This window comes from Lepeophtheirus salmonis, chromosome 6, assembly GCF_016086655.4.
Source record: "Lepeophtheirus salmonis chromosome 6, UVic_Lsal_1.4, whole genome shotgun sequence".
Classification (NCBI taxonomy): domain Eukaryota; kingdom Metazoa; phylum Arthropoda; class Copepoda; order Siphonostomatoida; family Caligidae; genus Lepeophtheirus; species Lepeophtheirus salmonis.
Window position 1 is genome coordinate 34,184,644 of NC_052136.2, and position 13,331 is coordinate 34,197,974.

Genomic DNA, 13,331 nt, shown 5'->3' on the forward strand with positions numbered 1-13,331 from the left:
TATAATAAGATCCAGTTTGTGCAAATTACAGTGATAGGCTTTGAAGGTATTTAAAAAAAAAAAAAAAAAAAAAAAAAAATGATGATAAGCTAAGGCCATGTAAAAATTAATACAAATGGACATTTTTGGACGGCTCGTATTTTATCATTTAGATGATATGTGTCAAACATTATATTTTCTATGTTCAATGATAATTAATTGATTTACATTTAAAATAACAAACAAAAGGGTTTTTCATTTGTTAAATGTTCAGTAGACCTGAAGATTTGGTTTAAGTTTGGGCATGGGATGCAAATGATTTTTAAAATTTGACGGGGGGGCTTTATGCCCACTGCCAACGCAGTGGTAGAAACTAGAGAGATATATCTTTCTTCTCTTCTCCCAATAGATTAAATCCAAAAGTTCTACAAAGTTTCCCATTGGTTATCTGCGATTAATGTTTTGGTTTTAGAAACCCACAAACCATACAGTGTATAGATTTAGAGAGTAAATATAGAAATAAAAAGTACAGGCTCATCAAATAGAATATAAAAAAGGAAGAAATATTACCTAATTATGCCTTCACAAATTTAATTTAATATAAAGCTCAATAAATTACAATGAACATTTATTTATAAAATATATAATATTCAGTAAATTAATGAGATTTCAATAAATAAAAAATTATAACAAATAAAATAAACGAGTATATATAATTATTCTATGCAAATAACTGCATAAATAAAGGGATGAATGAAAATCTAGGAAGTCGTTATCGTAGCTTCTTCACATTTCCTTTCCCTCGTGGACTTGATATATACCTTATGTCCACTACAGTCTAAAATACAATTAACACACTTATCTCTACAACACTTCCGACAAAGTTCATAATTACATTTTGTTCCCTTAGGATTTGGACATGTTATGCAAATTGTTCTTTCAAAAGACTTTTCACGAACAAACTTTTTATTAGGATTTCGCTTTAGTTGTTTCAGTTTCTTTTTTGAGAGTTGATTCTCACTTCCCTCACTTCCGAATTCTCTTTTCAAGTCTGTTTTGTTAGACGTTTTTGCCTTTTCATTTAACTCCTTCATTTTCTGCAGGTGAACCTCTGGTGATGGTCGAACATAGGGTTGACATAACCATGGAAACACTTTATGATCTGTTCCGTGCCAAGGATTCTCTTTCGGATTCTCGTGAAATTTTAAAAACCGCTCTTTAATTATTTGAACTCCATTTCTTAAGTCCTGGACAGATGATGCTCTAGCAATTTTCTCCCTTACGTCAAAGTTTTCTGATATTTTCAGAATGGCATGGAAAATTTTGAAAACGTGACCTCTTGCATAACTCAAGGGACAGGGATATTTATCCACAAGATCAAAATATTCTTCAGCGACTGTCCAAACAGGCAAGCTTAGCCCAGAAAACAAAGCTGGGTTCGTTAGATGTCCTTCGGCGGACATAACTCCTCTTGCGCCCGTCTGTTTAATGCAATCTTCTACGTCATCTAAATATCTCACATTTCCATTAGACACAACCGGTATGTCCAATGCATCAACGACAGCTTTCACCATTTCCCAATTAGCCACTCCAGTAAGAGCACCCTTTTGATCCCTATGACGACCATGTACAGTCAAAAGTTTACAACCAGCATCAGCCATCATTTTTGCATATTGGATGGTCTTTGGTGTATCATTTTCAAAAACCCGTATTTTACATGTGATAGGAATATCAAAATTATCTGAAACTGCATGTATTAACTTAGAGATCAAGTCCCATTCGTCTTGTAAAAAAGAACCAAAGTGACCTCTCTTGGCTATGATTTGTGGACAACCCAAATTTAAGTCAATAGCATCAAAGCCATTGGGTAGCATTTTCAAAGCTAATTCAACTGCTTTTCTAAAGGTTTCAGGATCATTTGCACAGAATTGAACGATGAGAGGTCTATCCTCGGGACAAGTCTGGAGGGCATCTCTTCTATATCGCTCATCACGAACAAATACCCCACTATGCCACATGGGCGTATAACATAGCTGTGTACCATAACGTCGGGCCAGCAATCTCCAGGCTAACTCACTGGCATCTACCATTGGGGCTAGGATATATGTGGGATTGCCTAAAATATCATTGTAAAACTGTTTTGGAGTTATTTTAGACATTGTCTGGAAAAATATAATAATGAAATACATTAGATTTTTCGTTTATAATATAATTATAATAGTTATTCTAAATTTATTATGATAAGTTTTGTTTCAAGTCAGGTTAAAAAGGAAGTATGATTCGATTGCTTAATCAGATTCACATGTACTACTTTCATAAGAAGAAGTAGAGCCAGATTCATACGAGGAAGAAGATCGAGAATAAGTATCAGTCTCTGAGTCACCATCACTATCTGAATTATCATCACTATCTGATAATGTCGCATTGAGTTCAAGTTTTTTGACATTTTCAATTAAGTCATTCACTTTACCATTCTTCTCATCACGACAACAAAGTTCAGCAGCTTCTTCTAACTCCGTTAATTCTAAGTCAACAGAGTCTTTATCCCAATTTTCTAAAGTTTTTTCGATTGCATGACCAAGAGAATTTAGATTTTGAGGTGTTCTACTTTGTATCCATGTTGCATAGGGCTCAATGTATAATTGATTGAATATATAGCGATCATCATAATCATTAAATATAGGAATAATATCGAGAAGTATTTTCACAATAGGAGTTATTGGATCCTCTCTCTTCAAAATCTTAGACACGTCTTCGACAACGAGAACACTAAGCTCATAACTACGGAAAAGAGGATACGTCAAGGAACGACGAAAAAAGGATGCCATACACTTTTTAAGTTTGTTAAACTTTTCTACACAAGAAAGTGTTGCGCATAACTTGGAAATTACCCATGCTGATTCGGAGCAGTGTTCACCTCCAGTGATTCTCATATCATAAAAATAGGCTGAAAAAAGTAAGATATAATAATACAATATTATACAATCGTTTGACACAATTACCCATCAAAATATCCAATAAACCTAGATATACAGCGTGGTAATTATTTTCAGCAATGAGATAATGTCTTTTCGGTAAGGAAAGCATTCTTTCAACCTCCTCTTTTGTAAACGCTTTCCCATTCATTAACCAATTTGAGGGATTTTCTGAGTAACATAGTTTTAACTCATCTGTTGGATCAAATAAATCCGACAAATAGTGTTCATCCGAAAATGCCTCCTTTTCTTTACACGACCTCTCTAGAGTAATTTCTTCATTCGATTTTAAATCAACGTCAACAATGTCCAATAATGTGTTAGAAAATGGAAGTTTGGAGTAGACCTTTGTGAATTCAAAACCAAATCCATAGCCAACTGTTTTTAATGCAACTCCATCATTTTTCTCTATTTCCGAGGGCATTTCCTGAGGGTAGAACCAACAGAGTGGATCTTCTTCTTCAGGCACTGAGGGTGGATCTACTTCTTGTATTCCATTTCCAAGTGAAATTATTTTTCTATCTGGATGTGAGGGTGTTAGAAGTGTTGTGATTTTATCCAGACCTTTAAATTCCTCTCCAGGGGTTTCTTTGATGGCTCTAACAATAAAAGAATTAGAGTCTGCATCATAGTACCCCCTTATCCTCAATGACATTCCCAGAAAGATGTAGTCTAATCATAAAACAAGGTTGATTTATCAATATTAAGTAAACGGGCACTAAACTTATAATTACCTCAAGTAATAAGGAGTTGAGAAGAAACGAAAGTCCTCCCCTTCAATGTGAATAGTGGTCGAGGAGAGATGAGTAAAAGGAGCATAAATTGAAATCGTGAGGCTCTCCTTATCCTGGGAGATATTAAATCTTGGTGTCAACATTACAATACTAATTAGTAATGCCCATAATTTTTATAAATCGAGAATAAAACAAACCAACGTGTTATATGTTTACTTCAATGACAATTTCTTTGTTTATTTATTTATAGTAGTGACGTCATTTTTCATACAGAATAAAATAATACAAAACATCACGCAACTTATTTTCTACCCTGTTTGAATCCCATTTAAAAATAATGATTCTAATTAATTAATATGTATAAGTTAGATCACCCTCCACAGACAAATGATAATAACTTACTTCGATTATACCCCACTTGATTTAATTTCGGGAGGCATGGCCCAATAGTAATATTTAAATATTAATTAAACTATACAATACCAATGAGTTCGACTAATATCTGGAGTGGACCAACATTTTTCTATAAGTCAATAACAAAAAAATGACCAAAAGTAAATTTTAGATCGAACATTTTATCCATCAAAGTTACGAGTCATTTTTTTCGCAAAGGATGTACAATATGAATATATAATATATAACGCAAGTCTTTAATAAATAATTGAGCAAGAGATGGGGGATCGAAGAGTAATGAATTGTGATTACTTGATTAATAATATTAATATTAGGGGAGAGTGAGGATACTTGTAACGGATGTAAAGTTACAAATGTTCTTATACAGTTGAATGTCTTTCTTTGTTTATCAAATCAAAATAAAACCCGGGTTCCCTAACGCTTACAGTTATAGAGAAATTCGACATTGAAATTTTTAAAACAAAAAGTAAACATTTTAGGTAGTTGTTTTTTGAGATATATTTCTATTATACAACATGAGACTTTAATTTTATTTTTTTAAATGTCATAGTCGAGCATGTTTTTCAATTAAATAACATGCATGTAATATATTATTAGTTTCAATATTCAATTCACATCATTTATTCTGATTCCAACACTATGGAGGATACTTGCGTATCTTTCAATTATGTTTTGTTTTTCGTGTGATTTCATGTTACACTTTAATTATCAATCACAGTAAGTAGTAAAAAAAAAAATTTAATTTTATTATTAACTATGCTTTATTTCAGAAAATGTTTTATTTGTTTATCTTATATATGTAATTATAAGTATTTACTTTATGCTGACAAACTGTTATAAAAAGTAAAATAAATGCTTGAATATAACAAATGACAGTTTTAACATGTTTCCTGTTGTTGTAACATGTCTAATCCAGAATCCTACCCTGTACCATGTCTCCTCCTGGTGTATCAAATATCTTACTTTTGGTTAGTTTCAAAAACACCATCAAATGGCTATTAATTATTGCACTACATCAAAAATACTTTGGAATTATTTGTCTTAGGTAACTAACTACCTATGTCATGTTGCTCGGGGGTTAAATAATCTTTTAAATTGTGAAACTTACGACAGTTTAAAAAAATATATATATTTTTTGTAACATGTATCTTCACTCTACCCTATAGTAGACAGTATTGTGTAGATATCCTTTTCATTTCATCACTGACTGTTATTAATTAATTTGGATTTATATAATATATATTTTTTGTAATTGACTACGTTAAAATGTTAGGGGTAATATCTGTAGCACTCCCAGATTGAAACACTTACTCTAGGCAATAATTTTTTTTTTCTGTTCGAAAATGTTGTAGCAGATGACTTGACTTAAATATTGTGTCTTTTGTTCCCTATCTCTAGATAAATTTATGGGTCCCTTTTTTTAAATAGAAAAATAAATATATTTCTTAAATAAGAACGTTTTATTTTATTAAGAAATGACCTTTTTTTTTATTTATTTTGCTTATTTTTGCTTATTCTGAGTGTATATTTTTGAATTTTTAAAATATATATCCAGTGCGGGGGCCCTTGGATCCTCTAATAGTATTAATGTCGCTTAAAATACTTATTCAATTTGTAATTACGGAAAATCGATGACATATTCAATTATTGGATTCTTTCCTTAACAACTATGGATATAAAATTTGTCATTTAAAATCATTTATTTACTTTTGTTTGTTGTAACTTGTACATCTGCATTGAATACTCCTTTATGCTAATAATAAATAGTGATGTTTGAATTATATCTAAGTAGTATGTACTAAAATGGCTAGATTTGTACAAATATTTTTTTTGATCAATTAGGCACAAGAAAATTAGCATAATTAGAGATAAATATTTTATTATTTCCCTTGTTATTGTAAATTTTTATCTACTACAGGGAAATAAGATTGATGAAGGTTGTAATATGACCTATTTTGAATACATTTTAGTGTCAGATATATAATAAAACTTGGCAATAGAGGGATACAAATTTGAAAGACCGTAATATTTAAGCTTTTTTTGAATTGTTGGTGCCACTTTGACATCCAATAGTTCACTATTTCCCTTAATATTAATGAAAAGGGGGTTTCATCGTTATGAAACTTGGTTGCTTAGGCCACCAAAATAACCAACATGCTGACGTCACGTAAAAATGCCCTATAAAACATTACATATATTATTAATATATCTTTTTAAAGTGATACAACTCAAAAATCATGAACGACTATTGAGTGAACGCACTACACCAGCAGTACTACTCAGCCTGCAGAACGTCATTAGACCAAATAATATAATTAAAATCATAGTGACGCAAAGTAAGAACATTATGACGTCATAAGAGTGGCTTTCCTTTCATTTTTCACTGGAGCAGCCACCTCCTTTTTCCCCTTGAGTCACTCATTGAATCAAAACACAAGATTCAATAATATATAAATGGAGTTATTTTTAACGCATCCTTGATTTGCGGCTAATTCATTATTAGGTAGTATTAATTAAAGCATTACCTTAATATTTCTTATATATCAAACTTAGATCTTTTAGGTCCTTTGTATGGTGTGTGTATAAATATATTTCCCAGATCAACCGCTAAATATGGCATCGGTTACAGAAGGTAGAATAAATTCAAAATTGTCATAACTTTAGTAATATTAACTATTCACTTATTAATCATGTTTCAATTTATCATAATTCAAATGCTTAGAACGAATTGTGATGACTCCAAAGAAAAAGACAGCCAAGTCCACTACAATCCTCATGGAGCGGAAAAGTGTTTTGGCTAACAACAATGGAAAAGTTCACGTTGCTGGAGGAGAAAATGCCGGGATTATTGTGAACAAGCAAATTGATTCAGGTATTAATCATCCAATCAGCTCTCAATCACTTAATTAACCAATCTTATCTGTAAAAGCCTGCAATGAGACGTCCCGACATTTATTCTTAGAGTTTCGAGTCTTCCTTCGAAATGCAGCTACGAACAAATACACACAGGAAAAACGAGTACTAAGTTTTTGGTTCAATAATCAACTCCCTGAAAAGAAACGAACGGGGAATGCTCAAGAGTTTTTCAAACGTCTAGTCAGTCCAGTAGATTTTCCTAGAGGTACTTGATTTATTCACTATTTCACTTCAGTCCAATCATCGCTCTTTTCTTTTCCTTTATAGACTACGTTGGCTTTATTAAAAAGATTATGAAATTAATGCAGAATCATTTTAGTTCCATCCTACAAATTGAAGTTGAAATGACTCAAGAGAAGGAAATGGATCAATTACCCAATCAACCTAGTAAGATTCTTATTCATTCTCATATTTTCGTTTCATTTATATTATTACATTATTTAGCAGTATTTTAGACTGTGGTCTGGTACCCATATTATTATACTGTTATTTAAGACGTAGAACACGAAAATGACCATTAAAATCTTTTACAAACATTTTTTTAAACCTTTAGAGCCTTTAAAAAATAAATTTTTGAGGGGGGATTATCACGATTCAGAGCCATATTTTGACGTGAAAGAGACACACAGTTAAAAATCAAAGTGAACAACTATTCATAAGAAAAATAACTTCATTTGCAAGATTTAATTTTGATATAATACTTAACTACTTAAAATAGGTCAAGTATTATTTCATTTTATCTCGATTAAAATTCCTAAAAATATGTCTAATCAATAAAAAATGTAGTAAAATGATGGATCTTATTTGGAAGCTATTATTTTTTTCAAATGCTTTATATCAAAGCTGAATTTAAAGAATATACCTTATATTACATGATTAAAAAATTTCCCTTATAGAATTTCGTTTTAAATTTTTTTTTTTTCAATTAAGTTATTAATTTTCTTTTTGAATATTAAGTCAATAAGCAATAAAAGGTTGCGTTAAATTAAGTTCCGAAATGAAATACAACTTTGTTGAATGTTTAAGTGTTCATTTTAGTATTCTACGCATTTCGGGAGGCCTGGGGGTGATTTTTTTATAATAACATATATATTATATATTCTAAGGATAAATACAACCCCCGAAACAAATCTTGGCCCCCCCTTTTCCTAGTATATAGTTCAAACTCTTCCTATGGTTCTATGGCTTAAATTAGAGTAATCAATGTGAGTTTCAGGCCATAGGCAAAAATGCTGTTACATAGTGATCGTTATCAAACATATTGTTATTGACTTTAATCCAAATTTCACATTGCTATTTAGCTAAAAGAGGCAAAATTCTAGTGGATCTCAATACTCTTTTTGTTTCTAATTCCTTGAAGTTTACTGAGAGAAAAGGTTTATATTTTGCGGATGAAATGTATTTTTTTAATGTGTGTCACTTAGAATATTCTTCATAATGCGTTTGATTTGATATTTTGTCTCCATTAATGATTTAATATGTCATTATCTACATACTATTAATCAAGGGTTGTTTTTGGATTAAATAATGTAAGCTCACCTTACTTGAAAGATCGGCGTTGACTAATGTTGTTTGCAGATACTTAATAACTAACACATAAGAGTCTATGACTTTATGCTACATAATTCGTTTCGATCATTTTAGCTCCGGAAGAGAAGTTGAAAGAAAAGGAATTGAAAAAAGAAAATGTTTTAAAGGTCATTGAAGAGTCCTATCCCAATTCTTTGACAATAAATGATATTACCAGGTAAACATTAAGCGCTACAGAGATCGCCATATGTTGTAGTGTAATTTCAATCACGAATGACTCATCTAGAGATTTGTACAATTTTTTTAAATCGATAAGGGACGGGAAAAGCAGGATAACTAGATAAACATATATTATTTTTTCCATTGTAATAGTTAATTTCTATCTACAATGTGTAAATAAGATTTTATAACAATGTAATAACATTTTTAGTATATATTAGGGCCAGATATAAAATAAAACTAGACAATAGAGGGTTAAAATTTTGGATAGATAGTAAGGTTTAAGTCCCTTTATTCGTTGGCCCCCATTTTAATATCCAATAGTTCACTATTTTACTTAATCCACGTTTTAAGCTTTTTTGGATAGATAAAATGGGAAAATGAGGAAAAGACTTTCATCGTTATAAATCTTGGTTGTTTAGGCCTCCGAAATGGCCGACGTCAACATTGTTGACGTTGTGTGAAAACGCTCTATAAAGTCGTACTAAAATAAACATACCTATCATAAAACATGTGGCGAAACCTGTATAATATATGTCAAGGTTAATAGAAATACAAGATTATATCATCACGCTTTTCCCACTGATGTTTGACTTTCACCACCATTTTTAATAGTGACGTCACAGAGTATTACTGGTTAAAGAGTGTTACTTCCTTGAGGCTACTTTTAGAGTACCGCTGTTATACTTTATGACGTCATATCTGTCTGTCTTACCCAGCAGTCGATACGGTACATCAAATTGAAAATGATAGTAAGCCCGATTACATGAAGGCATAACTTTGTATTTCTATTAACCTTGAATGTATATGAGATTCATGTATCTAAAAATACATTTTGTCCTATTAGACGCTTTAAAACGGAAACCACTACTATTCGCTATTTGATTTCTGAACTGGTTTCTGCACAATTAATTAAGTCAGTTGGTACATTTGTCACAGGAGAAGAAGGTAATAATCTCGATTTCAATGTAATTATATTGGTGTGAGTACATTTTTTCTCTTCGATAACCCTAGCTGATTCTGGTGCTTCTGCATATCGCCGAGTACATCAAAATGAAGATCAAGTCACTGTAGTCAAACAAATGCCTCGAGGTCAAGAGCGATCCGTTAATCCGTCTATAGCTATTATAACTTCTCAATACCATGAAAAAATGGCAGTGGATGCAGTTATGACCAATAAGCAAACATTTATGCGATATGCTACCGTAGGTATGACATCGTACCGCGGAGTTTTTTTTTTCTTAACAAAATTTACACTACTGTCATTTTTTATTTTATTTTAATAATTTTTTTGTTTTTATTTTTTGTTTTTTTGTTAGGTTTTATTCCTTTGAGTTTTTTTCTTTACCTCTGTCCTATGATGTTTTGCGTGCAAAAAATGTGTAGTAGCTATCATTCCTGTAACATTTTACTCTCTTCATGAAGTTTCGTCATTATAGTTTTAAAAAAAATATTAATCTAATATAAATCCCTTCAATTTCTTAAAATTTTATTTAATCTGAACCTAAATTAATAATGATACATTGACAAATTAGATTAATATTTTTTTAAAAATTCATCTTAGAATGGTAAGTCCCTTATAGAAAATGTTTCTTTTGTTAATCCTTTTTTTTCCATATTAATTTGTTATATTTTTCAAATTTATTCAAACATTCAATTAATTAAATAGGAGAAGCAAATGTCTACACTCTTGGTGATATTGGAGACCATCGTGTTGTTAGTACAAAATTACCAATTACGGGAAATTCCCGGGATGCTCTCATTGTAACGGGAAGTATTACTACTCGTCTTCTTGGCACGTTTCAAGGTGTGGAACACGTATTTATCGTTGGAGTTGGTGGAGCTGTTCCTCATTATACAGATTTCTCAAAGCATGTTCGATTGGGAGATGTGGTTGTGTCTTGTCCAAGTATTGGTTCAGATAAGAAGTATAGCTAAAAAAATATTCAAATTATAATTTTTTGATCGTTTGTTTATAATATTATTTAATTAGGTTCATTTATGAATACTGCCAAGACGTTCAATTAAGTAATGATGGCTCTGCCAAATTTGAGAGTCGCTCTTGGTGTCCTCTATCCTTAGGACTTCAATCCATTGCTCAGAAACTTCAGGATAAGGTATAATTAGTGTGATAATAATCTCTTAAAATCAATATATCTAACGTGTCCAATTTATATTAGTGGTCTAGCAATTATAACGAAGCTGATTGGAAATCAGCTTTTAAGTCTGCCATGTTGGAGCTTGGAGACAAGGAAAAAAGTGATGGTGGCTGGCAGCGTCCTGATCCAGAAACAGATAAGTTGTATATGTCTGTGGGAGAAGGGAATCTAATTGAAGTCGGACATCCAGTGCCTCTCAACAACGAAGAAGATCCACGGTATTATATTTTATTTCATTTGATATAATTACGTAACTAATTATTTATAGATCAAACGGGGAGCCTGTTGTTCATTTAGGCCCAATTGCAGCTGGTAGAAAAGTAGCACATAATGATCAGTTGAGGCAGTTGTTTGCCAATCAAAATGGAATTCTGGCATATGATTCCGAAGTGGATGCCGTCGTTGAATCCATTTTTGGGAATCGTAAAGACCAATATATGTTAATTCGTGGAATGTGTGATTATCAAGACGGATCTAGCAAATCCCATCAATGGAAGCAGTATGCTGCTCTAATGGCTGCTTCAGTTCTTAAGTGCATTATCAATGAGATGCCTTCATCTATATAAATATTAGCTTTAAACTATATTACTTTTTTGTTTATTTGACTTTTTCTACCACATTACTTTAATTAGTTAAATGATAAATCCTGCACAATATTGAACACTTGGAATTAGGGATGTATCGGTCCTTAGTATGGGACTTAAAATCGGTCCCGTTCAGTCCAGTACAGATCTTGTTATTGGTCAATGAAAAACGTCCCAAATTCTAACGCGTCCTCTACAAAGTATCATTTTCACGGATATTATTGCAAATTACTTCAGTTCAATAATTTAATTATTCAATTACATTTACTTATCGAAAACTATCATAATACCGTCTATTATAAATGAAATATTTCTATATTTGAGGCTCCGTCCACACGGAAACATTTTATGACGAAAATGCTAAAGATTGATCCCTTTTGGTCCTGCATCCACGGTAAGATGACGTTCTGCTTTACGGCAAGGATATTTTTTTGAAAACGGTATCTAAAATGGTTGAATTTGAAAACGCTGTTGTACAAGTTGTAACTTGTATAAGTAAATTATACAAATTAACAGGAGTTAATTATTACACGGCGAATGCGCTTATTCTACTTTTTCTAATAAATAATAACAAGATTTCCATTATCATTAGATACATCAGCATTCTTAGCGGACTTGAATCAAGTAGATTGATCCTTCGTGTGCATGCAATTTTTTTTTGAACCCGTTTAAAATATATTCAACATCGTTTTGGAAACGTTCATGAACATATCTTAAATTGTAATAAGAATCCCTGATGATTATTAAAGAATCGAGCGTATCACTTCGACATAAGTTTCTTTTATCCTTGAATATTATGTTTTTAGTTGACGGTTTATGATATTTTTTGATAGGTAACGGATATTGAGTATTTACTCTGGTTTAGTAAAACTTAAGCCATTTTTCATTAACAAGAATTGTTTGCCATTATTTTTAATTAGGCAAAATTGAAGTATTTATTAATCTGATAAATATTGGATCCTAGACGGTCCAGGATGAAATTGATTAATGATGAAGTCATTTAGCAAAAATTGTTCCATGGGTCGACTTTTACGTCCAATTTGGACGCGTACTTAAGGTGTAGGATTGAATGGGACGTCAAAATTTTGGGACTGTTACATCCTTACTTTGAATACTCTGTATTAAAGATAATTATTATTAATTTGATAGGGGTTAGGAAAGTACATATTTTGCATTTTCTCTTGTATATCCTGTATTTCTACAAAGAATGAATTGCATATCTTTTGCATAGCTGTATACTCAGTTATGTTTTTCCTGTTTTTTTTAACAATCAGTTGGACAATCATGTCTCGTCATATTTTTATAATTAATTAATTATTCACTTTTACACTTGTATTAATTAGGATTATTGTGTTTTTTTTTTAAATTCTGGTCAGCAACTTATTTCCTCTTTTCTTTTGTTTAAAAATGTAAATGTTAAAATATATTTATTTCATTTATAGTTTTTTTTTTTTAAACTTTTAAAGGAGTTTAATTTAGTTGATTTAATAGGTTTAATTGTACTCGTTTTTGACCTTTTCATCAAACTGTGTTCATCTTTTTTTATATTAGCTATACAATATACGTAAATAAATCACTAATTTAATTCCTGACATTTCACTTCAATAACCTTTATTGTATTACACAACCTTGCATTCTAAAAGAAATAGAAAGCAAGCCCAAAAACAGTTGACACTTTGTAGTTCTTTCAAAATATAGAATTATTATTCAATTACTATCGTAAACTGTCCACAGTTTATGAGAAGGTAATTATAATTCAACCAATCACTGTTCAGAAGTCTGATTAGGAGAAAATAGCCATAAATATCATCAATAGAAAAA

At 31.2% G+C, this 13,331-nt stretch overlaps 3 protein-coding genes across 8 annotated transcripts; 1 reads left to right on the top strand and 2 right to left on the bottom strand.

The window, feature by feature from the left end:
* Nucleotides 1–521: 521 nt before the first annotated feature.
* Nucleotides 522–2,168, bottom strand: Dus1 (Dihydrouridine synthase 1). The gene has a single exon (XM_040714599.2). It carries the CDS (start codon nucleotides 2,166–2,168, stop codon nucleotides 741–743), a length of 1,428 nt encoding a protein of 475 aa, XP_040570533.1. The 3' UTR covers nucleotides 522–740.
* On the bottom strand, nucleotides 2,141–3,929 carry LOC121119801 (protein SHQ1 homolog). The gene is given in 4 exon segments (XM_040714598.2): nucleotides 2,141–2,926; nucleotides 2,982–3,591; nucleotides 3,593–3,626; nucleotides 3,689–3,929. Coding segments are annotated over 4 exon segments (1,446 nt in total). The 5' UTR covers nucleotides 3,832–3,929; the 3' UTR covers nucleotides 2,141–2,267.
* A 2,396-nt stretch (nucleotides 3,930–6,325) lies between these two features.
* LOC121119714 (uncharacterized) lies at nucleotides 6,326–13,102 on the top strand. Of its 6 annotated transcripts, none has more exons than XR_011780632.1 (13): nucleotides 6,326–6,605; nucleotides 6,656–6,734; nucleotides 6,825–6,974; nucleotides 7,032–7,223; nucleotides 7,286–7,405; nucleotides 8,663–8,765; nucleotides 9,615–9,715; nucleotides 9,782–9,976; nucleotides 10,437–10,695; nucleotides 10,761–10,884; nucleotides 10,948–11,144; nucleotides 11,195–11,710; nucleotides 12,431–13,102. XR_011780632.1 is itself a non-coding variant. In XM_040714472.2 (13 exons), exons 2-13 carry the CDS (start codon nucleotides 6,716–6,718, stop codon nucleotides 11,490–11,492), a joined length of 1,833 nt encoding a protein of 610 aa, XP_040570406.1. In that variant the 5' UTR covers nucleotides 6,474–6,605; nucleotides 6,656–6,715; the 3' UTR covers nucleotides 11,493–13,102. The 6 variants fall into 6 exon arrangements, 4 of the variants coding, with proteins under 4 accessions (XP_071745340.1, XP_071745341.1, XP_040570406.1 ...); XR_011780633.1 differs by having other exon boundaries at nucleotides 6,466–6,605; nucleotides 6,665–6,734; XM_040714472.2 differs by adding an exon at nucleotides 8,320–8,394 and having other exon boundaries at nucleotides 6,474–6,605; nucleotides 11,195–13,102.
* The last annotated feature ends 229 nt before the right edge of the window (nucleotides 13,103–13,331 follow it).